We start from the raw sequence: 26,316 nt of genomic DNA, 5'->3' as shown, positions 1-26,316 counted from the left end.
GTCGGGGAGGGCTGCTACTACACTCTGGTCTAAGCTCAGCACGGTGAGCTTAACCTGCTCTCTCTCATCCAGGCCGTACATGGTAGCCTGCTGTTTTACTTTAGCGAAAAACTGGTGGGGGTCTGCGGTGGGGAGGAACGGAGTGATCTTTTCACAAGCGTCCCTTAGCTGGGTTACTGTTAAAGGGGTGGTGTAAGTTATGTCTGGGGCGCCTTCTGATTCGGCTTTCCTCTGCGTGGTTACGGGATTCATGGGTGCGGTTATGGTCTGAGCTGTGGGGGGTTGGGGTGCCTGTCGTTTCTGCTGAGCTGCGGGCGCACATGTTCCCTGAACATAACGCTGCGCTGTCTCACTTAATTCCTGCCAATCTGGGGCGTTTTCCCCATCTAACTGAGCTCCAAAGGTGCTTTGGAAGCCATTCTGCACCGAAAGCAGAGATTGCAGTTCCGCAATCTGTTTCCTGCATTTCGCGTGGTCAACTGTGCTTTGTCTTTGTTCGGTCGTTGCAGCATGGAGTGCTCTCAAAGCTGCTTTGAGATCAGAACATTGCCTCTGCAATGCCTCCACCTGCTTTTCCGATTCCTGTCTTATCAGAACGGCACGTTGCACGTCCTGATAGGCTTTCTCATACTGGGTCTGGGAACTGTTCAGATGAGCTAGACAAGACTGGTGAGCCCTCTTGGCATCATCCACCTCTCTATCCTTCTCTGCCAACTTCCCTTTTAATTCCAGGTTTTCTTTCTCGATGTCCCTGACATTGACCTTACTCATCCTATTCCTCTCTTCTAAATCTGTCCGGAGCGTCCTGATGACCTCCTCTGCGCCTCGCAACTGTGCCAAACAGGACACAATCGCCATCGGCTTGCGTGCTTTACCTAAATTTTTTTTGTGTATTTGAGAGAGGTTCTCCCACCAAGTATGACCTATACTCCCGGGACCTGTCTCCTCATTTGCACAAAACTCTTTCCAAAGGGGCCATCCCTTTCCTTGTAAATATTTGCGGAGTTCCAGCTCCCACGTGGGACACTGGCCTACTCTGCTACTGCTGCTGGTCGCTGCGACCACAAACTTTGCTGGATCCATCAGACGTTCCATTGCCTGCATGGCCATTTCCTCTGACTCTCTTTTTATAATTTGGAACAGGGGGTTGCTGGGGTGGTGTTTCGAGAAACGGGTACGGCTTATGCTATGTTCCGTTAACAAAACTACCAAAAGTTTGTCGCAACAAAAAGCTTTCAGTTTTACCTTACAGCCCTGTTAGTACGCATGCACTAAACACACTTCCGAATTTCGCTTATTATTTTGAACACCTTGAATACTTGTGATTTCTTTTATTTCTCTGCAATTTGGAGTTCTAATTCAAATTTCAGGGTCCTGGACACTGTGGTGTTTCCACTTACAACAGGGTCCCGGCGGAGTCGCCACTAAATGTTGCACGTTTTACTATGGGCGTAAAACGCGTTTATTGGAGTGTATTAACACGCCTTCGAGTTCGACGTGTGCTTAACACTACTAGGCTCTGTTCTATGTAATTATTTAGCTCTGGAGTCGCCAGTTGCCGTATAGGCAACGTCACAAGTATTCCAAGGTCAAGTTCAAAGTAATAAAGACGATACACCGATTAGTAAAGTTCAAACGATCAATATTTATTATACAGTTATAATAAATACTCATGCACACACTAAGAGACTAAGCTATAACTAAACTTAAGCAAACAGAATACTTATCTAACAGGAACAGGCAAGGTCAGAGAACGAGGCCTTCGTCCTGGTTTGGTACTGCAGCCTTCAGCAAGCGTTCTGGTACTTGGGAGTCTAGTGGGCTTGGATCGCGTAGCGAGCGTTGAACTTACGGTTTCGGCGGCTGGTGCTCAACGGCTGGAGTCAGGATGCAAGATGTCAGTCAGAGCCGGAGCACGGGTTTAACAGACCGGGCTCTGTGGGGGATTTGCTTTTATACCCCTCTCTAATGTCCTTGCCCCCTTCTAGGCGGGCTCTACCTTTCGGTACCGATTGGAACGTTTCCAAACGGCTACCTTCGAAATCCTCCAATGCGGGGCTTCCCTCGATGTTGGGGGGTGGTTTCGATATTCGTTACTCTGGTGCCATCCTGTCTGCTCCACCAATTAAGTGCTACATTGAGATGGAAATGTTGCCATTGTGTGTGCCTGGATCTGGGCTGCCTCATCAGAATGTTAAGCACTTTGCCATTAACACCTTTGGCTTGGAGATCTGCACCTGGCCAGAAAACTGGTTTGCTGCTTGCAAAATGCTAATTAGTTGAGAGCAGGCTGTCTGTTCTCACTAAACAGGCTTCCCCTGCTGTCTTCCATTTTAGTTTGGCTCAGTGTCCATTTTGCGTGGCCAGCATGGCTACACCGCCTTATTTTACATTCCCGCCCTGCATAAATTCAGCATCTGATCACTGTTCAAGATCAATTTGAGCTGGCTGTGATGCCAACATTTCTTTCTTGCCCTCCCTCACCCAGTTCAAATATCTTAGACGCTCCAGCTAAGTTCACAAAGGACTGATGCTCATAACACTGTACTCTAGCAATGCATCCATTCAGTCAGGAGCAGACAGAAAAACTGACACAAACTAGAAAGAGAAAATGCTTTATTTCAGTTCAACCAACAGTTTCATAATAGCATTTTGTTTGTGGATAATTATTTGTCCTCACAAGAATACGTTTTTCGATCATATCCTGCTTGGTAGTCAGTAATTTTTTGAGGACTGCATCGCAAAGGTGAAGTTGGCCCATTAGCACCAAACAGCATGCCGCCATCCACTCTCGGACAATGCAGATAACTGGGAGGAACATAAATTAGTTTAGGAAGCAACAGGTCTTTAACTCCTCACTTCACTTTCAATAACATTTGTGCTGTAGGTTGTATGGCGTAGGTGGGCTGAGAATTCTCAGAATTAAACCTTCAATCATGGAACGTGGGCGCCGCTGGATGGACTAGCATTCATTGCTCATCCCTAATTGCTCTGAAACTGAATGGTTTGCTAGGCCATTTTAGAGGCCATTTAAGAGTCAACCACATTGCCATGGGTAGGTCACATGTAGGCCAGACTGGGGTAAGAATGGCAGATTTCCTTCCTTCCCTAAAGGATATTAATATCAGATGGTTTCATTGATCATTCGACTTGAATTCAAATTGCACCATCTGCTTTGATGGGATTTGAATCCGGGTTCCCAGAGCTTAATCCTGGGCCTCTGGATTACACATCCTGTGACAATACCACTGGGCCACCGCCTTCTGGAAAGCAAGATGGTGAAGGATAGAACTGGAGCCAACCTTTACATATTTTTATGAGCATTTATTTATCCAACAATCACAGTTTCAATCTGTTCCTATTTAGAAGGGCACATCTGAATCCCCAGTCAAGACCTACCACCTGCATATAGTTAAATATAATTAATATACTGTAAATATTTATTCCTGGCATTTTGTCGAGCATACAGCAAAATTCTGCAAGTATAACCAACATTTTTTTTCTTCTGGAAAGAATATTGCCTTGAAGCAATACTGAAGAGACAGCATAGTTCTTGGCAGTTCAGCCTAATAACCCTTATTTGCTGGTTTTCGTGGCAGCACCTATAGTATGGTTCAGCAAAATTTTACACAGTGATAATTAATTAGCAAAACCGATAACAAGTATAACGACATTACACAAATTTTATGAACCTATGTTTGCAATTTGAAGCGAGATCAGAATGAGGGCCAATAAATATAAGTGACTAATAAATCCAATGGGAAATTTGTGAGAAACGTATTTACTCAGAGAGCATTTAAAGTATCGAACGACAACTATAGTTAAGGTGAATAGCATTATCGCATTTTAAGAGAAATTATCTAAATACATGAGAAGCAAAGAATGGAAGGATATGTTGGCGGGTTTAAATGGAGAAGGGTGGGAGCAGCCTCATGTCTGTAATAAAAACCAGCATGGACCTGTCTGGTCAATTGCCATGTTTCCGTGATGATAATACTGTGCACCATTGTTTGTAAGTTCACTTCTTTCGCTCTTGATATTTTTGACATGAGCTGGATGGTTTGTGTCTTCAAATCATATGAACCCTGAGCTTCTAGTGGGCATCAAGCCTTTATTATTATTGGAGATATAACAATACTTTTTAAATGCTGCACATTCTTCTTTGGCACTTTATTTCCTAAGAGTAATATTGCAGCCAAAGAAAGCAGCCCATGTAAAAGGTAGGTTCTATATAACAATAATAGGGTCAGCATTATCTCCAGGGGTGATGGCAGCATAGAGGTAATGTCACTAGAGTTCTCAGCTGATGCTCTAGGACATGGATTCAAATCCCATCACAGCAGTTGGTAGAATTGAAATTCAATTAATAGTCTGGAATTGAAAGCTAGTCTCAGTAATGACGAGCATGAAATGATTGCCATAGAAACCCACCTAGTTCACTTATATCCTTTAGGGAAGGAAATCTGCCACCTTTACCTGGTCTGGCCTACATGCGACTCTAAACCCACAGCAATGTGGTTAACTCTATTGCTCTCTGATATATCCTAGCAAGGCATTCATTTCAAGGGCAACTAGGGATGGGTAATAACTGCTGGCTTTGCTCGTAACACTCGCAGCCCATGAAAGGAAACATTTTTTAAAATGTTGGCCCACAACTTCCTGGTTCCCCAGCGTTGCATTTAGCGGGAATCCCTCCAGGAGTTCCCCATGTAAGGGTTTACACAGCAATTGCCCAGAAGTCTAACTTTCATTGGACAATTGCACTGCACTCGGGACTATCTAACAGAAGCATTTTAAATTGCTAATTGTCAGTTAGATTGTTCTGTCAGTTTTAGAACCATAGAACACCTACAGTGCTGAAGAGGCAAATTGGTCTATCAAGTGTGCACTGACCCTCTGATGGAGCACGCCATCTAAGCCCACTCCTCCACCCTCAACCTCACCTAATCTGCACAACTTGGGCGGCATTCTCCCCTACCCGGCGTGACGGAGGGTCCCGGAGTAGGGGAGTGGTGCCAACCACTCAGGGGTCGGGCCTCCCCAAAGGTGGGGAATTCTCCCCACCTTTGGGGGCCAGCCCCGCGCCGGAGCGGTTGGCACCAGAAGACTGGCGCAAAAAACCGGCGCCCCCGGCAGCGGGGCTGGCCGAAAGGCTTTCGCCGGTCGGCGCATGCGCCGGCATTGACGTCAGCGGCAGCTGGCCGCTGACGTCACTGCCGGCGCATGCGCGATGTGGGGTTCTCTTCCGCTTCCGCCATGGCGAAGGCCGTGGCGGCCGCGGAGGAAAATAGTGCACCCAGGGCACTGGCCCGGAGTCTGAGCGGGGGGCCCTGATCGCGGGCCAGGCCACCGTGGGGGCACCCCCCGGGGTTCAATCGCCCCCCGCACCCCCCTGCCCCCAGGACCCCGGGGCCGCTCGCGCCGCTGATCCTGCCGTTCCAGAGATGGTTCAAACCTCGGCGGCAGGAGAGGCCTCCCAGTGGCGGGACTTCGGCCCATCCGGGCCGGAGAATCACCGCAGGGGCCTCTCCGATCAGAGTGGCGAGATTCCCGCCACCGCCACTTCCCGGGTGGCAGAGAATCTCTGCCACGGCGGGGGCGGGATTTTCGGCGGCCCCAGGCGATTCTCCGACCCTGCTGGGGGTCGGAGAATTTTGCCCCTTAAGTCTGTGGAAGGAAACTGGAGCACCCGGAGAAAACCCACAGAGACACGGAATAAAGTACAAACTCCACATCAGAGTTACCCAAGGTTGGAATTGAACCCAGGTCCCTGGTGCTGTGATGCAGCAGTGTTAACTACTATGCCACCCAATAGTTTACCCTGATAGTTACTCTGAAAAAGTTAAGAGTAAAAACAAAAATCACTTCTAACTCCAGCGTAAATGTTTAAAACATCCAGATCCATCTCCCACAGGGCACCCCATGCACCCCCCCCCCCCTCCCAGGCGACCCACTACACCGACCCATCCCGTAGAGACCGGCACCCCCCACCCCCTGCTCGTGGTCTGACCCCCGTCCTGACCTGGTCCGAACAGACCCCCATCCATGTGCAACACGGTCCGACCCCGGACGCCCACCCTGGTACAACCATACCCACGCCATATCTGGCCCTTCTCCCTGCACTGTTCCCCCCCTCAACTAACTCTCCCCTCCCCTCGCGGACTGGCACCCTCCAAACCCGGTCTGAACCCCCCATCCAGGTGCAATCCGGTCCGACTCACTCCTCCCACCCTGGTCCAAACATACCCACGCCATATCCAGCACTGCCCTCCGCATGGCACCCTGTCCCGACTGACTCCCCCCTCCTGGACTGACCCCCTCCCCCCGGGCCCACCCCCTGGTATGACCCACTCCCTCCTCACAGACTGACTCCCCTCCAGTACTGAACCGCATAATCTTGGACTGACCCCACCCCACTCCGGTCTGACCCATCTCCCCCTCCCAGGCCGACTCCCCTCCCAGACTAACCCCCCTCCTTTTCCGGACCGATCCTCACCCTCCAGTCTGACCCCCATCCACCCATCCGCACACGCCCAGCTGGTTTGACCCGCTCCTCCCACATTGAACCTTCCCAGACTGAGCTGCCCCTTCCAGTCCGGCCCCCTATCCAAGTGCAACTCAGTCCAATCCCGTCTCCCCACCTCTGCCCAGCTACCCTTCCCACCTTCTCTGCACGAACACACCCAAGCCGGACATGACCCACACCCTCCAGGCGTGGCCTGGTGTGAACAACCCCTCTTCCCAGATTGACCTTCCCCCCTCACACCAACTAAATATCCCCCCTCCTGGACTGACCCCCCCCCCCCCTTCTCCAACTGACGTCCCCCCCTCCTGGACTGGCATCCCACTCCAGTCTAACCCCCCCCACCCCGCACTGACCCCCATCCTGCACACTGACCCCCATCCTCCACACTGACCCCTCCCTCCTGGACTGATCCTCCGGTCCACCCCTCAATTCCCCCACCCCCAGTCTGAACCAAACTCCCTCTTTGGTCTGATCCAAATCCCCTTATCCAACCCAACCCCACCTACCCCCAGCCAACCTCTGGTCTGGCCCAACACCCCGACCCCAGTCCGATCAAACCCCCACCTCCACCTAACACCCACCCTCCCCACCCCTTGGGTCTGATATTCTATATATTCTACTGCCCTAGTTTAGACAGATATTCTATTGCCCCATATGCATACCATATGTTGATAGGATTACTCTTATAAAGCTGTTAGCCCATCTTATTTCTAAGCAGAGGCGTTCCTAGATAATGGCCGGAATTCTCCGGCTGTTGCCATTCCCATTTCCCGCCAACAGCATACTCCATCCCACAGGTTTCCCGGCAGCATGGGGTGGCTTCAATTGGAAGTCCCATTGACAAGCAGCAGGAGTGTAGCATCCCATAGTCGGCAAATGGAGCGTCGCTAAGAACCCCGCGGCTGGGGACCGGAGAATCCAGCCCATCAACATGAAGCCTATGATCCTACTCCTTGATGAGTACAGGTATTTTTACTCACGGTGGTGCATCATTAAAATCGCCTGAATGTCCTTTCGAAGAGATGCACAGAGCAGCTTCCAAATTATCTTTGCATAATCTTTCTAAGTGTTCACGTGGCCAGGCCATGTAGTTGGGGGAAGGGCAAACATCTTTGTTTCTTTGTCTGTTTGAAAATAATTTAGCACACAGATCAGTTTGGTATTAATTCAGAAGTTATATATTCACAAAACGGGTTCATCCAAATCAAGCCTCAAGAATTCTAAAACAAAGAATGTTACAATATTGGTTCTAAAAGTTGGGACTTTCCACACACACCCCCTGCCCAGTAATCCTCGTCACCACCGAGAGACTGTGAATTCCTGTGAGAAGTCAAGAAACCTTATACTGGTCCATCAAATTTACCATCTTGTCCACGCTTCATGCAGCGGGGCAGAACTGAAAATTTACCCAAAATTATCTACTGCAGCATAGTCAATTAAATAAATCAGCATTACCGTTTGCGAGCTGTATCGGTGCAAAGATCAGCAGCTATTTCTGGCTGTGAATCAGCCACTGTTGAGCAGCTCATCAAATATATATAGTGTCACGGACAGAATAAATTTGCTTTTGTATTGCCTGTAATCAATATATTTTGTCTGGAAAGTATGTGTATTTTCTTACTCTTGGAGTATGTATTCCAATTAAGTAATTTTAAAAATTCAGCTGGAAACTTTTGTGAGTTTAGAAAATGAAAATGGTTATTTATATTCACACGCTTACCTCAAATTAATACAATGCCAAACACTCGGGTCACATATGCATGCACACACACATGTACACAGACATGCACAGTAACATGCACACACGTGCACAAATCACGCTCTGATTTACAATTTCCAGTCCCTCATGTTGCAGACCTGTGGGGCTGGATTCTCCATTTGAGAGACAATGGGCTGGATTCTCCAATTTTCAAGCTATGTCCTGATGCCGGCCTGGGAACGGTGGGCTTTTACAACTGAAAATTTGGTGTTCAACGGGCACCAATCCTCCATTTGGTGGGGGGCTAGCAAGCAGGCAGGGTAGAGCACCCAGCTCTAGCTGCCGATATGGCCGTAGAATTGCCGGGTTCATGGTCGCGCATGCGCACAGCTGCGGCCTGCAGTGGCCGCGCCGTGCAACATGGCACTGCGCATGCACAGACCCTGCCTGCCAATTAGTGCCCCCCCTTTGGCCGGCTCACGATCCCCGGACCATCCCTCAACAGTGCCCCCAGCCCCTGCCAAAGTCCCCCCTGCCCGCGGATCGGCTCTCCCCTGACTGTGGTAGCGCTGGCTTGAATCCGCAGCCACCACGCCGAGTTCCCGACATATAATGGCAGAGAGACCCACGCCATCGGGAACTCAGCCGGTCGGGGACGGAGCATCGGGGGGAGGGCCTCGGGCAATGTCCTGAAGCCATTGATACGGTGTGGGGCATACTCCTAGAATGTCGCTTTGTAGGGGGCAGCGCATCACGAAAGCGGCACAGCCCCCGATTTCGCACAAACATTGATTCTCTGGCCAATCGCCGAACGTGATTTTGGCTACTGGTGAATGCCGCTCAATTTCTCCACCAGAGCTCAATTGCACCCATTTTATGATCCCTGTGGGGTTGTAAAGGAGGATGTAATTTCAAATTCCTTGCCATGTAAATATATGCATGCCGTGGAATACAAGGAATTTCTTTGGTATCCCATTATCAGGCCGCCATCTTGAGCAGGCGGTCTAATAGCGAGGTCCTGTGGCTAGTCACTTGCTCCGCCCGCCCACCCCCCCCCCCCCCCCCCCCCCCCCCCCCCACACACACACCACACAACAGCCCCTACCCCAGGATTGCCTAGGAGCCACCCCCACCCCCCCAAATAAGGGAGTGGCCCAACACGCAACCCCCATGATCCCTGTAATAGGGATGACCTGCTCACAGGGACCACTGTGAAAGGTGACCCACCCCACAGGGATCCCTGTTGAAGGAAGCCCCCACATAGGGATACCTGTAATAGAAAGATCCCCCGCAGGGACCCCTGTGATAGGGGAATTCCCCACATGGATCTCTGTGATAGGAAGACCTCCACAGAGATCCCTGTTATAGGGGGCCTGCAGGGAACCCTGTGATAAGGAGACCTTCCGGTGGGCCAAGAGTGCAATGGTTGGCAGGGCCTCACTGGTAGAGATCACAAGTGATCCATGCCCACATTATTCCCAGCCAGAGAGTCTGAAGAATGATGGGAGGCTGGAGCATAGGATGCCGGGCCCGATAAATAGATGGCGCTGATCCCTATTTACCCCCGATTCTCCATCTGGAGAATTACGCCCGTGGTTTCTTGAGTGGATTTAATGGTTTAAAGTTGAAGTGAGAGTCTTGGAAAGTGGTGGGTTCACAGCAAGTTGTGAAGTTTCTTGTATTCTAATGCTGAGGAGGTGGTGGCAAATTTGTATTGACACGAGTCTAGATATCCAGAGATCCAGGGAAATGTGCTGGGGTTCTGGGTTCAAATCACACCATGGCAGATGGTGGAAATTAAATTCAATTGAAATTTGGAATAAAAAGACTAAAGAAAACCTTTTCCGGAAAACCCATCTGGTTCACTAATGCCCTTCAGGAAAGGAGCTGCCGATCTTACCTAGACTAGCCTACAGATGATTCCAGATCCACAGCAATACGATTGACTCTTCAGTGATCTAGCAAGACACTCAGGGCGCGATTCTCCCAAACAGGGAGAAATCGTAAGGCTGGCGTCAAAAACGGGCGGGTTTGACGCCAGCCTCCCCCTCCCCGACCGGGAACCGATTCTGGTCCCCGGTCGGGGCTAGCATGCCGCGGCCGTGAACTCCGGCATCGCGGGCTTAACGAATTTCGTTAAGCCCACTTGCCAGAGTTTGCGACGGCTGACGCGTCACATGACGTCAGCCGCGCATGTGCGGATTGGAAGACTCCAACCCGCGCATGCGCGGATGACGTCATCGCGCATTTGCGCGAAACCCGCGCATGCGCGGGCCGGATGCCCCTCAGCCGCCCCGCGAATTGATACAGCGGGGCGGCGGAAGGACAAAGAGTGCGCGGGAATCGGACCCGCTGCCCGCGATCGGTGCCTACCGATCATGGGCCCTGGCACCCTTGGCACGGCCGCGGTACTGCCGTGCCAATCGGTGCCATGGTTGCCAAGATCCGAACTTTACGGCCGTTTTTACGAACGGCCAGACCAGGTGTGTTTGCCGTTCGTAAAAACGGCCGTAAAGGGCTTGGACTTCGGCCCATCGGCCAGCTGAGAATCGCTGCTCGCCGTAAAAAAACGGCGGCAGCGATTCGTGTCGGGAGTCGGGCATGGGGGGGGGGGGGGAGAATAGCGGGAGGGCGTCAGACTAGCGTGGCTGTAAAAATTTACGACCCCCGCTATTCTCCGCACCATCGTGAGTGCGGAGAATTGCGCCCTCAGTGCTTACTAAGCAATGAAACCGGACCACTAACTACAGACCATCACCAAGGGCAAACTCAGCCCAGTCAACCTTGCACAATCCACTTGTGCCAAAATTAGTAGAGCTGTCTCTGCAAACTATTCTGGCATAGTCATATACATGGAATTATAAATTAAAGTTAATTTCCAAGATATCATCACCACCGGGTACATCCTGTTCCATCAACACAGTGTATACAGTTGAAGAGAGTTGCCCTGTGGCTCCTCAATATCGACTCCAGACTCCATGAAGCCTTGAGGCACCAGGTCAAACATGGTGAAGGTAACCTGCTGAATGTACTGCCCCGTTCAGCTAATGAAAAAGTACCCTTCCATGTTGAACACCAAATGCAAGAAGCACTGAGGGTGGCCAGGGTGCAGAATGTTTTCTCGGTGGGGGGTTTTAATGTCCATCCCGAAGTGTGGCTCGGTAGCACCGCTACAGACCGAGCTGGCAGACTCCTGAAGGACATAACTGCAAAGGCAGGTGGTGAGGGAACCAACAAGAGGAAAAACATACTTGGCCTCATTCTCACCACCTGCCTACTGCAAGTGTATCTGTCCATGACAGTGTCAGTGGGAGTGACCACCCCAAAGTCCTTATGGAGAGAAAGTCCTGACTCCATATCGCAGGCCAGGCCACCGTGCCAGATCCCCCCGCACCCCCTCCGAGGATCACACCAGCCGGCCTAGCGGGCAGGTCCCACCTTGTTGGACCATGTCCGTTTCACCCCGGCGGGACTGGCTGAAAACAGACAGCACGTGGCCCACCGGGGCCCGGAGAATTGCCGGGGAGCCGCTGCCAACGGCCCTTGACCGGCATGGCATGATTACCGCCCCCGCCTGAAAACCAGCGCCGGAGAATATGGCAGCCGGCGTCGGAGTGGCGGGGCGGGATTCATGCGCCCCCCGGGAATGTTTTAAATGAGTTGGGAGTTTCTGCCTTTACTAACCTTTGAGGATGTGAGTTTAAGACAGCTACAACCCTCTGGCTGAAAAAACGTTTCCTTATCTGCTCTCTGATCCTCTGCCAATCACCATAAGTCTATGCCCCCTTGTCTCTGAGTTCTCTGCTAAAGTAAACAGGCCCTCCCCATCCACTCTATCCAGGCCCTTCACAATGTTGTACATCTCAATTAAATCTCCCCTCAGCCTCCTGGAGAACAACATCATCCCATCCAATCATTCTTTATAGCTGTAATTTTCCAGTTTTGGCAACTTCCTCATAAATCTCCTCTGTACCCACTCCAGTGCAATCAGATCCTTTCTGTGATGGGGTAACTAGAATTATACACAATAATCAATTTGTGGCCGATCTAATGTTTTATATAGTTAGAGCATAATCTCCCTGTTCCTCCATTCTACACCTTGGCAAATAAACAAAAGGATTCTACGTGCCTTCTTAACCACCTTATTGACCTGTTCTGCTACCTTCAGGGACCTGTGGATAATCACTCCAAGGTCCCACTTCTTCTACATCTCTCATGTATTCTCCCAATTATCATGCATTCCTTTACCTTGTTTTCCCTTCTCAAATACATCATTTCACACTTCTCTGTGCTGAATTCCATTTGCCACTTTTCTGCCCACTTTCCTGCAGTTTACAGATTCCTTGTTATCCATTTTTGAGACATGTCACAATGTCACAAATTAAGGTTTTTAAAAATATTAGCGAAATCCATTTGGAAAAACCTGTAGAGACTACCATCATATCCACACAGTAGATTCAAATAAATATATTTAGAAATAAACTATAAAAATACCTGGAAATATTTCAATTATTGCAAGACAGACTTTTTTTTATTCATTCACGAACTATGGGTTTCATTAGCGAGGTCAGTATTCGTTGCCTGTCCTTAATTACCCTTGAGAAGGTGGTGGTGAGCTGACTTCATGAAACGCAGCATCCCAAGTGGTGTAGGTGCACCCACAGTGCTGTTAAGGAGGGAGTTCCAGGGTTTTGACCGAGCGACAGTGAAGGAATGGACATATTTCCAAGTCAGGATAGTGAGTGGCTCCAAGGGAAACATTTAGGTGCTGATGTTCCTTTGTATCTGCTGTACTTGTCCTTCTTGATGATAGTGGTCATGGTTTTGGACGGTGCTGTCTAAGGAGCCTTGATGAGTACCTGCAGTGCATCTTGTAGATGGTACACACTGTTACTAATGTGCGTCAGTGGGGGAGGGATGTCAATGAAGCAGTTTGTTTTGTTTTGGATGGTGTTAAGTTTCTTGAATTTTGTTGGAGCTGCACTCATCCAGCAAATGGGGAGTATCCCATCACACTTGTACCTTGTAGAATGTGAACCAGCTTTGGGGAGACAGGTGAGTTCCTCACCACAGCATTCGTAGCCTCTGTCATGCTCTTGTTGCCACAGTGTTTATATCAAAGCATATAAACATAGAAAACAGGAGCAAGAATAGGTCGTTCGGCCCTTTGAGTCTGCTCCATCATTCATTATAATCATGGCTGATCATCCAACTCAGTAACCTGTTCCCACTTTCCCCCATATCCTTTGATCCCTTTAGCCCCAAGAGCTACATCTAACTACTTCTTCCAAACATACAATTTTTAGCCTCAACTGCTTTCTGTTGCAGTAAATTACACAGGCTCTGTGGTAAATAAATATTCTCTGGGTAAAGACATTTCTCCTCATCTCAGTCCTAAATTGTTTACTCCATTGTCCTTAAACTATGACTCCTGGTTCTGAACCAGCTGCCATCAGGAACATCCTTTCTACATCTACCCTGTCTGGTTCTGTTAGAATTTTATAGGTTTCTATGAGATCCCCCCTCATTCCTCTGAAGCTAGTCCAGTTCATTTTATGGTCAATGGGAGCTCCCAAGATGTTGATAGCTGAGGATTCTGTGATGGTAATGGAATTGAATGTCAAGGGATGATGGTTAGGTTCTCTCTTGTTCAAGATGGTCATTGCCTGGAACTTGTGTGGCATGAATGTTACTTGCCACTTGTCAGCCCAAATCTGGATATTGTCCAGCTATTGTTGCATTTCGATATGGACTGTTTCAATCTGAGGAGTCGCAAATGCGGCTGAACATTGTGTAATCTTCAGAGAATATCCCCAGTTCTAACATTATGGTGGAAGGAAGTCATTTATGAAGTAGCTGAAGACAGTTAAGCCGAGAACACTCCCCTAAGGAACACCTGCAATGATTTCCAGAAGTTGAGATGACTGACCTCTGATGTGTTGGGTAAGCTGGGTCTACATGGACTGCGTTTGATGCAGTGTAGAGAAAGACAGGCTTCCAACACTTGAAGAAATGCAACATGATTTTATTTAACATCTAACTATAATACATGCTTGACTGCGGGTTGACACTATGCTGACTTGAGTGGAGACCTGAGGCTAGCCTGACCAGACTAACTGACTACCACATGGTGTTTGCCCTGGCTGCTGCTCACGAGCTCTGACTGTCTCAGAGGCTGGATCCCGAGAGAGAGTGGGAAAACTGGTGCCCTCTGGTTTTATAGTGGTCGTGTCCTGTCTGGTGATTGGCTGCTGTGTTCTGTGTGCTCACTGGTCATCCGTGTGTCAATCACTGCCTGTCTGCACTCCATTATATACCTGGATGTATATTATGACATCTCCCACCCTTTTAAAAAAAAAATATGTGTTCAGGTCAATAACTAACGAATATGTGCACAGGAACCTGACTATATACAGAATATGCTAACATATATACATGGGAAGGTGTCTAGTGCAAATAGAGGGCAGATAACACATGACAAAAAAACGATATGTACAGATGTATAAACGATGAGATAACAAGGTAATGCAACATTCAGTCTATAAATTCAGTCTCTGTGGCGGGCGACGAATTCTGGTTGACTGCCTCAAGGGTGGGTCAGGGGCCGCCTGCACTTGAATGGGCGGAACGGCCTCTAATGCTGTGGTTGTAGAGGTCGGTAGCTTCAAGATATAGCTGGAACTTCTGCTTGAAAATCAACCTCCAACAACCAGGACCATCTTCTTTTGTGCTAGGTATGACTCCAAGCAGCAGACAATTTTCCCACTGATTCCCATAAGTGGTTCGAGGTTAGCATGGGCTCCTTGATGCCATACACGGTCAAATATAATAATAATTATTATTATTATAATTATCCAGGTGTACTTCATCAAAATCCTGAGATGCAGAAGGGCCATATTATATAATTCATCAGGCCATGGCCTGAATGTGGTAAGTGGTCAAGGCTGCAGCGATGAAACTTGATGCTCTGGCACACATCCATGCATTTCCCTGATCTTTGAAAGAACATGATTGTGAATTGGCTTAAATACAATATAGTGGACCAACTTCAAGGCTAATAGGCAATAATGTGCACATTCCTGATCCTGATCCCCCACTAGATGCAAATTGATGGAGTAGACCTCCTTTCTATTTACAGGGAAAGTAATGATAAAAATGTTAATGCATGTTCTTAAATGCAGCAAAATTGTTGAATTGATTGGTTCGGGCGAAATGAAACATCTATTTTTTCCATGAATTGCTGTTTACTGAAATTTAAAAGGTTTAGCATTTTTCTCCTGGTATTGCTGAAAATAATCCGTAAATAATCCGACATAAAGTTCAGCACCAATAAAAACAAAAGTTTCAAATTAAAAGAAAAAATATACCATGGACTCTGTGAAAGCAATGAACAAAGACCCAATAAGAGGGAATAAGGGATAGTGCTGTGCACTGCAAGACCTCTAATACTCCTGATCTATAGGTTTTTCTTATCTGAATGATTCTAACTCATGACACAGCTGAGGTTCTTGCAAAAGCTTTTAGAGCTAAAACCACTGTGACATTTGTGGTGGTATGAATGGGAGCACTGCCATTGGTGCAGAGCATTGGTTTCCCATTGGCTCTGGCTGGTCATGTGCCTCTCGTCTGATTGGCTGGAACTAGTCATGTGACTGCTCACCAATTGGTCGAGAGGCAAGTAGACCCCGCCTCCGAGGCGGGGTATAAGTACCCAGAGTTCCCGGCGGTCGGCCTTTCTCTGTAGTCGACCACCAGGCTAACAACTAGCTGATTAAAGCCACAGTTTGGATCTTCATCGTGCCTCGCGTCCAATTGATGGTACGTCAACATTTACTTCACATTTGACTGTTAAGCAAGTCCCAGCAGCACATAGTTTATGATGCTTACCAATTGTGGGCATCAAAGGTTCAAGTCAAACACCAACCATTTGAGACATTTATAATCAGACCTTCTTTGTCACCAAATCAAAATTCTGAGCTACCCTAATGATAAGGGTATTGGAGTACCTTTACCACAAAGTCCACATCAGTTCAAGAGGCCCCTAACCATCTCCATTCAGTCCTCAAGCACAATCCTCAGCTTCTGGCTGCTTGTCATTTTATTTCCCCACCTTTCTTTCCATGTCCAAACAGTGTTCCCATGAAACCCAATGGAAGCTCGAGGAGCCGCACCTTGTCTTTCTACTGGGCAACTGCTGTATGGACTCAATGTTGAGTCCAGCAACTTTAGATCTGCACCCAGAAGGACAAGGCCAGCAGTCACATGGGAACACCACCACCTGGAAATTCCCCTCCAAATCGCTCACCACCCTGACTTGGAAATATATCGGGTGGGATTCTCCAACTCCCCGCCGGGTCAGAGAATCGCCGGGGGGGGGGGGGGGGGGGGGGGGGGGGGGGGGAGGATAGTGGCCCCCGCCAGCTGCCGAATTCTCCGGCACCGGGGATATGGCGGGGGCGGGAATGGCACTGAGCTGATCGGTGGCCGCTGGCAGCAGAGCCCCCCGGCGATTCTCTGGCCCGCGATGGGCCAAGTGGCCGCCCATTTTCGGCCAGTCCCATCGGCGTAAATTAGAGTAGGTACTTACCGGCGGGACCTGGCTGCCTGGGCGGCCTCCGGGCTACTCGGAGGGGCGCGGGGGGATCTGCCCTCAGGAGGTGCCTCCACGGTGGCCTGGCCCACGATCAAGACCCACCAATCCACGGGTGGGCTGTGCTGTGGGGGCACCCTATTCTTCCACGATGGCCGCTATGGTCCTCCACCATGGCCGATGTGGAGATGAACCCCCCCTGCACATGCGTTGGGATGATGCCAGCACACGCTGGCGCTCCTGCGCATGCGCCAACTCACCCCGGCCGGCGGAGGCCCTTCGGCGCCGGTTGGCACGGTGCCAAGCCTCTTCCCCGCCAGTTGGCACAGCGCAAACCACCTCGGCGTCGGCCTAGCACCTGAAGGTGTGGAGGATTCCGCACCTTTGGGGCGGCCCGACACCAGAGTGGCTGACGCCACTCCTCAGCACCGGAGTTGCCCGCCCCGCCGATTCCCGCATCCTGCCCATCATTTTTCCTTCACTGTCGCTGGGTCAAAATCTTGGAACTCACTCCCTCACAACAGTGTGAGTGTAGCTAGCTACATGGAATTCAAGGGACAGCTCACTACCTCCTTCTCGAGGAGAATTAGGGAAGGGTAATATCTGCTGGCCTAGCCAGCAAGGCCCACAGCCCTGGAATGGATTTTTAAAAATACAAACATGGTTGAAACATTTGAACTGCATCTAACAAATTTGCCATGTTAGATGAACTCCCTGCGCTTTAATCCAAGTTTAGTGTACTGTCATATAATCAAGCCACTCTGTGTCACTGATTTACATTAGTTATCAAAAACAAAGTTATGTATAGTAGCACAACGGGCACGATGTACCGGCTGTTCACACCTGCGACACATTCCAGTCCTACGGCGGCGCACGAGTTTCCCGGTGACAAAGGGTGAAGTCACCATGGAAACCTGTTGACAATGGCAGTGTTGGTAAATCCAGCTGGCAGGTAACTTCCGCCACAATAAAACAGCCGGCAGTTGGTCGGTAAATCCTGCCCAGTGTTGTTGCCTGTAACCGCCAGCGACATTTAGACAACCAGCTTCATGGTCAACTTTTAATTATTTTTCTGAATATCAATACATCAATAGAAGAAGATTTAGATAAAATCTTCATTTGAAAGATTCACCCCCATGACACAATATGTTGACAGGCCAACAAGAGGCGAGGCCACATTGGATTTGGTTTTGGGTAATGAACCAGGCCAGGTGTTAGATCTGGAGGTAGGTGAGCACTTTGGAAACAGTGACCACAATTCGGTGACCTTTAAGTTAGTGATGGAAAGGGATAAGTATACCCCGCAGGGCAAGAGTTATAGCTGGGGGAAGGGCAATTATGATGCCATTAGACATGACTTAGGATGTGTTGGTTGGAGAAGTAGGCTGCAAGGGTTGGGCACACTGGATATGTGGAGCTTGTTCAAGGAACAGCTATTGCATGTTCTTGATAAGTACGTACCAGTCAGGCAGGGAGGAAGGGGTCGAGCGAGGGAACCGTGGTTTACCAAAGAAGTGGAATCTCTTGTTAAGAGGAAGAAGGAGGCCTATGTGAAGATGAGGCATGAAGTTTCAGTTGGGGCGCTTGATAGTTACAAGGAAGCGAGGAAGGATCTAAAGAGAGAGCTGAGACGAGCAAGGAGGGGACATGAGAAGTCTTTGGCAGGTAGGATCAAGGAAAACCCAAAAGCTTTCTATAGGTATGTCAGGAATAAAAGAATGACTAGGGTAAGAGTAGGGCCAGTCAAGGACAGTGGTGGGAAGTTGTGTGTGGAGGCTGAGGAGATAAGCGAGATACTAAATGAATACTTTTCGTCAGTATTCACTCAAGAAAAAGATAATATTGTGGAGGAGAATGCTGAGACCCAGGCTATTAGAATAGATGGCATTGAGGTGCGTAGGGAAGAAGTGTTGGCAATTCTGGACAAGGTGAAAATAGATAAGTCCCCGGGGCCGGATGGGATTTATCCTAGGATTCTCTGGGAAGCCAGGGAAGAGATTGCTGAGCCTTTGGCTTTGATTTTTAGGTCATCATTGGCTACAGGAATAGTGCCAGAGGACTGGAGGATAGCAAATGTGGTCCCTTTGTTCAAGAAGGGGAGTAGAGATAACCCCGGTAACTATAGGCCGGTGAGCCTAACGTCTGTGGTGGGTAAAGTCTTGGAGAGGATTATAAAAGATACGATTTATAATCATCTAGATAGGAATAATATGATTAGGGACAGTCAGCATGGTTTTGTGAAGGGTAGGTCATGCCTCACAAACCTTATCGAGTTCTTTGAGAAGGTGACTGAACAGGTAGACGAGGGTAGAGCAGTTGATGTGGTGTATATGGATTTCAGTAAAGCGTTTGATAAGGTTCCCCACGGTCGTCTATTGCAGAAAATACGGAGGCTGGGGATTGAGGGTGATTTAGAGATGTGGATCAGAAATTGGCTAGTTGAAAGAAGACAGAGAGTGGTAGTTGATGGGAAATGTTCAGAATGGAGTTCAGTTACGAGTGGCGTACCACAAGGATCTGTTCTGGGGCCGTTGCTGTTTGTCATTTTTATAAATGACCTAGAGGAGGGCGCAGAAGGATGGGTGAGTAAATTTGCAGACGACACTAAAGTCGGTGGAGTTGTAGACAGTGCGGAAGGATGTTGCAGGTTACAGAGGGACATAGATAAGCTGCAGAGCTGGGCTGAGAGGTGGCAAATGGAGTTTAATGTGGAGAAGTGTGAGGTGATTCACTTTGGAAAGAATAACAGAAATGTGGAATATTTGGCTAATGGTAAAATTCTTGGTAGTGTGGATGAGCAGAGGGATCTCGGTGTCCATGTACATAGATCCCTGAAAGTTGCCACCCAGGTTGATAGGGTTGTGAAGAAGGCCTATGGTGTGTTGGCCTTTATTGGTAGAGGGATTGAGTTCCGGAGCCATGAGGTCATGTTGCAGTTGTACAAAACTCTAGTACGGCCGCATTTGGAGTATTGCGTACAGTTCTGGTCGCCTCATTATAGGAAGGACGTGGAAGCTTTGGAACGGGTGCAGAGGAGATTTACCAGGATGTTGCCTGGTATGGAGGGAAAATCTTATGAGGAAAGGCTGATGGACTTGAGGTTGTTTCGTTAGAGAGAAGAAGGTTAAGAGGTGACTTAATAGAGGCATACAAAATGATCAGAGGGTTAGATAGGGTGGACAGCGAGAGCCTTCTCCCGCGGATGGAGGTGGCTAGCACGAGGGGACATAGCCTTAAATTGAGGGGTAATAGATATAGGACAGAGGTCAGAGGTGGGTTTTTTTACGCAAAGAGTGGTGAGGCCGTGGAATGCCCTACCTGCAACAGTAGTGAACACGCCAACATTGAGGGCATTTAAAAATTTATTGGATAAGCATATGGATGATAAGGGCATAGTGTAGGTTAGATGGCCTTTAGATTTTTTTTCCATGTCGGTGCAACATCGAGGGCCGAAGGGCCTGTACTGCGCTGTATCGTTCTATGTTCTATGTTCTATGCCCAACCAGGTCCAATGGGCTATTCAGTGGCCCTGGTCTGCACTGCAGCCCCTACCCCCGCATGTTTCCCCCCCCCCCCCCCCCCCCTCCCCCTGCTCTGCTCATCTCCATACCCACCACCGGCCATTCCCATGGCACTCTGCCCGCACTCCTGGTGAGGTCGGGGCACCCATACAGCCGTAGTCACTCTGGGCAACCACGGGCCCCGGTGGGCGGTCAGTGGGGCGCACAGCAATTTGGCTGCCTTGCAGGCCGTGGCAATGGCGGTCCGTGACTGAACACCCCAGATCCTGGGGTCACCCCAGCCCAGTGGACTGATCCTCCTCCAAAATCCCCCTCCCCAAACTATTCCACTGTCGCCTGTTGCTGGCCTACCTCCTCAGCTCCCTCTCTATTGCTGTAGCCTGTCCCCAGCCTCTTCCTTAGCCTCCACCCTTCAACTACGACCGGTCCCAGCCCCCAGCCCTTGGCATCTGACTGCAACCTGTTCTCAGCATCCCACCCGTCACAGCAACCCGTTCCTGGAACCATTGCTGCATGCCTCCCCCCCCCCCCCCCCCCCCCCCACTGTCTCCCATCATGGTCCATGATACAGGCATTATTCAAGATAACGAGATTCAAAATACAGAACCTAACTAAGGGTGTCTGATAATGGAATGGTGCCGGATGCATTGAAATCCAAACTAACCAGTACAAAACCAGATAAATGGCCACTCTCCCGTAAAAACCTGTTTTCAGAAGTGTATGAAACATTACAATACTGATATTCATATAACACTTTTAACAAATTGAAACGGCCCAAGTCTCTTCACAGGAACCTTATAGAACAAACAATGATCACAAAAGGAGATATTAGGTCAGATGACCAAACATTTTGTCAAAAAGCTAGATTTTAAGAAGTGTTTTAATGGATGAAAACAAAGTAGAAAGGTGGAGAGGTGTGATGAGGGAATTCCAGAGTTAGGCTCATCCCCTGGTTGCCCCTGCTACTCCCCCCCCCCCCCCCCCCCCACACTCCGGCCCTGGCAGATTCCCACCAGCAGCCTGCTGGACCGTCAGCCCACAGTTGCGCCTCTGGGAACATGGCCGACCTCCTCTCCCTCTCTCAGCCGCCGTGGCGCCTGTTCACTAATTTTTAAAACCACAAGTGAAACTCGCCATCGGTAATCCCCCCCGGCGGAGGCGGAGCATTGCAGCAGCCTAGGAGAATACCGGGTCGGGCCCGTTACTGATATGCCAATGGCGTTTACTATACGTGCAGAGTAGCATGCATTGCATTCCGTCAGGCGGTGACAGCCACAATTTTTGGCTGACGGGCAATTCTCCGCCCAATCACATTTTCCAATCCTGGCACCGGCCATCAGAGAATCCCACTCTAGGACTTTCAGATTGGCTAATGTAGAAAAATTATATTTTCCAAACCTGTGGGGCACCACAGAGCAAAGAGGCAATGAAGAAAATCTAATGGTTCAGCATTAGTAGTCATTGTTATCAGAAGCTTAATTGATTGAAATGTTTTTCTCCAGCTTCCTAATGCAAAGTATAAAATGCTCCTTTTGCAATATTTGCATACTAATAGCACTACAATGCTTTCAATGCATTAAAATACTGTTAGACCAGATAACAGCCTCGCATCTTGGAGAGTCCAATCTGCAGATCACTCTGTGCTCCTTCACCAACTGAGCAGGTAAGGATCATTTTGTCACCCGTCCCTAACATAGATAATGAAAGCTCTCAAATCCTATCACAGCATCATGTTATATTTCTTTGTTGCCGCAAAGAGAAAAGGGAGTTCCGCACACTCTGGATTCTTGTTAAACACGATGAGAGGATTATTAAGGGTGTTGCTCAAACAATCAAGATGGTGATCTGTTCAAAGCTTGCGCAAATGCTCTGCTGATGTCACTACATGTCACAGGACACAGAACCAGCAAGAATGCATTCCTAGATACATAACACAACCATTGAAATTTAATTCAATACATTTGGTGAAAAATTAATTTTGATAACTTCCATTTTATAGTTAAAAACTGAATTGCTTCACTGAAGTCCGTCATGTAAAGAGCATGAAAACTTCACCCAGCCTACATGTGACTCCAGCACCACATAACTCTTTTGATGCCCTCTAAACTGCCTGAGCAAGTTACCAAGCTGGAAACAACATCCTATGGTTCAATAATTATAAATAAATCAGCAACAAACCATGTTACAGCACCTTGGGCTAGTGTGCAGTTTATTCCAGCCCCATAGACCCCGGAGTCCCAATTTGTATAAAATTTACCGAATCCCTGGCCTCCTGGACTTCTCAATAAATTAAGCCACCAGGTTTGTAAGTTGAACACAATAGCTGTTTATTTATAACAGGAACAAAGTGAAAATATGCAATAATTATAACAGAGTAATGGACTGTTAATCTACTACCCCCCCCCCCCCCCTCCCCATACTTGCTACCGTCCCACCCTCTCCCAAACACACACAAGGCAGACATACACAGAGGAAGGGGGAGGGGTAACATAATAGGAATATAAATGAAATGAAAGGTGAGCATTCTTGGTTCCAATGTTCCATGATGCTTATGGATTGAAGCCACCAGTTAGAGATGGTCCCTCGGTAGAAATACTTGTCCATACGCCCAGAAAATAGGTTTTCCTCTGGAGAGGCACTTTAATTTTCCCACCCTGGGTATTCACTCAAATGAACAGCCTCAAGCCTGTTCAACTCTTACTGGTTTCCAACTGCGCCAGAATGATTGAGGTAAGAACAGGGTTCCCAACACAAGATTTTAAACAACTGACCCTGCCTTTAACTGATGGCTGGGCTGGGTTTCTTTGCAATTCAGTCTGACTGTGGAGAGAGAAAGGTCTTTACTTTGGATCTTCAGAATAATCCATTAGATGAAAGGGAGGGCAGAGCTGTAACCCCCCAACGTCTGACGTCAAATCGAAAGTAAAAGAGAAAACACAGTCAGAGGAAAGATCATTCCAGAGAAAACCCCGACTAATCACAGGGGTCATTGATAAGGCTCGACAATCCGAAACAGCCCATTGGCCATGAGGTGTCAGCACTGATCTCCCTTGAATCTGCAGATCCAAAATATAAACAGCTCTTTGCAACCTGCCTTGCCTGAGGTCATAAATCAATCCTCAGTTTACCAGCCCTCGAATTAAAGGTGAAGTCCATTTTAAAGGCAGAGACTCATTAAATAACCCATGTACAAAAATTGAAATAACAGAAATTAAAATGTGGAAAAAAGGACAAACAGGGATTTAGAGGAGGATCCTTATACCCATGATAACACTGCTGTAGTCTACAATCACATGGGACTGCCATCTAGCCATTATTTGAGTTGAGATTTTCCAATTTTTTAAATATAAATTTAGAGTACCCAATTCATTTTTTCCAATTAAGGGGCATTTTAGCGTGGCCAATCCACCTAGCCTGCACATCTTTGGGTTGTGGGGGTGAAACCCACGCAAACACGGGGAGAATGCGCAAACTCCACACGGACAGTGACCCAGATCCGGGATCGAACCTGGGACCTCAGCGCCCGTGTCGATTTTCCAATTATACCAACTGAACTGCCCATGTTCCTGTACAAAGGAGGCCTCGTTTATTCATGGAATATATGTATCTTCCGGTGGTAGATGTAAAATGTATTTGGAAGATCGTTAGAATTTATAAGTACATGAGGGAGTGTAAAGCACACTGAACCATGCTATTGTGTGGAAGAAAATAAAATCTGACTTTCTGTTTTTTCTTCATCCCAATTTATCCCAAACAGTGAGAGGTTTGTTAACATAATTTTGCTAAGTCAATGATCTGCTTAAATGATACTGTAATAATTCACTTTGAGTTCATTCCACCTGCTCATACTCACATATTTGGTAAACAAGGGAATGAGTCCACTTCTGTTCCAGCCATTACAAAATGGTCCACTCTGCGTACTGTGCCTGTCTTATCCTTGTAGTTCTCCCGGTGTTGCTGGGCTAGCTGTAGTTAAAAAAAAATAACTTATTTATTTCTTGTTTATTTCTTGTTCCCACTTTGCCGCGACATAAATATAATGTCTGTGTCCTCCTAGCAATTTGCCATTTCATGATTTTCTTTTGCAAAATTGTGAAAATCAACCTTTTCTTTGTTACCTGAATTCGACAGTATGACAGGCTCAATTTTTCAGACAGCTGCGAAGGCATTCCTGTGACAGAGCACTGATTGGCAGACAGCAACTTCAGGATTGCAAGACTAATCTGTGCATTCTCAATCTACTGAATTTGTGATTGAGTCTTGCGATCAGGTTCAGGGGGGAAATGAGGGGGCTGGCAAGAATAGGTAGGGAGAAGCTGTTGCCGCTGGTAAAAAGGATCAAGAACGAGAGGGCACAGATTTAAAGTGATTTGTAAACGAAGCAAATATGATGTGAAACGAGCGGTGAGGGTCTGGAATGCACTGCCTGGAGCATGGTGGAGGCAGGTTTCATGCAAGGCATTCAACAGGGCATTTGAGGATTATCACAATTGAAACTAATATGCAGGGGTACGGGAGAAAAAACGGGAATGGCACTAAGTCATGATGCTTGTTTGAAGAGCCGGTGCAGACAAGATGGGTCAAATGGTCTCCTTCTGTGCGGTAATAATTCTGTAATTCTCAGGTTCTGCGACGGTGAATGTCGACAATTCATCGTCAACACCTGTCCTCGCCACCCCTCAGGCCCTGCAAAATCTGGGCCATGTTATTCTTCTCGGTCTGGCATTATAATTTCATTGTATAAATATTTTAAATCAGTGTTTCCTGACCAAAAATCTGAAATATTTGAAAGGAAAAGTATAATTTAAAAAATTAAAAATTAATAATTTATAGGAATTGAGAAGAAAGTACACCCAGAATGAAATGTAATGTGAATAGAACTTGACACTTAATTCTCCAGATCTTTTGTGTTGTTATCATGTGGTAATGTTAACCCCCTGTATATTAGATTTCTGGGTACAGAGGATAGAAGCTTGCCAATGCTAATGTTTGGAAAGCAGTGTGGCAAGCATGAGAAATTGAATCTAAAACTTGGTCATGAATGCTGCACAAATTTTATGGAAAGATAGTGTTATGGGTCAGGGTTTAGAGAACCCCAAAGTGTATCATGGAGTTCACTTGACTCACAACTGTTACTAGATTGTGGTATGGGGAGCACACGGCCCAGCCTACAGGTGCGGTACAGCAGAAATAGAAAAGTATTTTTAAAAACAAAACAATGTTTATTCTATGAAATCAAGTTAACCTTTTTAAAACATAGATCAATTCAAATACAACCCCCAAAGAATACAGCACTAAGTAATCCTTAATAGCTTCCCAAACAACATCTAGAAGACAAAAGAAACACCTTTTAACAGAAGCACATCAGGTTTACATTCACTGCTGAAAACATTTATAATTCCAAATGATCAAGAGATAGTCTTTTCATGGCAGAGAGATCAACAGTACACCTGATTTGTCTGGCTTCAGCTCCAACTCTGAAAATGAAACTAAAACACACCCTGCAGCAATCAGCCTAATACAAAAGTTAAAGCTGACAGACAGCCCCAGCTCTGCCCACACTCTGACATCACTGATAAATACCCATTTCTTAAAGGTACATTTCTTAAACACCCATTTCTTAAAGGTACTCTCACATGACAACAGTGTGAAATGTAATGCCCCCTGGGGGCGAGATACAAGGTCAGGGGGGATAGCCCCCGCTCCAAATTGTCTTGGGAACAGTCTTCCTGCCCAGATGCTAATTGAAGTCCTTGGGAGGGGGTGGGAGGGGCGGTTGCAGTGAGGGGAGCCATCGTTTAAAGGCACTCGGTGCCTGACAGAGGGGCCGAGTATTGGGAATGGGAGAGCCCACAAGGATCCACTACTCGCCTTTTCCTCCTATTGACTCCTCCCCCACTTTGCCAGAAACGCCCACTCCCCATGGCCCCCATCCCTCCCTTAATTACCTTTCTCCAGGAATCTAATGATGATTCTTTGT

The 26,316-nt window shown here is 48.0% G+C and overlaps 1 protein-coding gene across 1 annotated transcript in view; it reads right to left on the bottom strand.

Annotated features, from left to right (window-relative positions):
• Positions 1–2,599: 2,599 nt before the first annotated feature.
• Positions 2,600–26,316, bottom strand: part of fam166c (family with sequence similarity 166 member C) — a 64,740-nt gene continuing 41,023 nt past the window's right edge. Inside the window, exons 3-5 of the mRNA XM_038798804.1 lie at positions 24,190–24,302; positions 7,507–7,650; positions 2,600–2,808 (exon numbers count right to left, since the gene is read on the bottom strand). Of these exons, the coding sequence (XP_038654732.1) occupies positions 2,667–2,808; positions 7,507–7,650; positions 24,190–24,302 (399 nt within the window). The 3' untranslated portion in view covers positions 2,600–2,666. The remainder of the gene's footprint in view (positions 2,809–7,506; positions 7,651–24,189; positions 24,303–26,316) is intronic.

The sequence above is a fragment of the Scyliorhinus canicula genome, chromosome 6, assembly GCF_902713615.1.
Source record: "Scyliorhinus canicula chromosome 6, sScyCan1.1, whole genome shotgun sequence".
NCBI classification, from domain to species: domain Eukaryota; kingdom Metazoa; phylum Chordata; class Chondrichthyes; order Carcharhiniformes; family Scyliorhinidae; genus Scyliorhinus; species Scyliorhinus canicula.
Note: the sequence above shows the minus strand (reverse complement) of the source record. Positions and strands in the feature narration are given on the sequence as shown.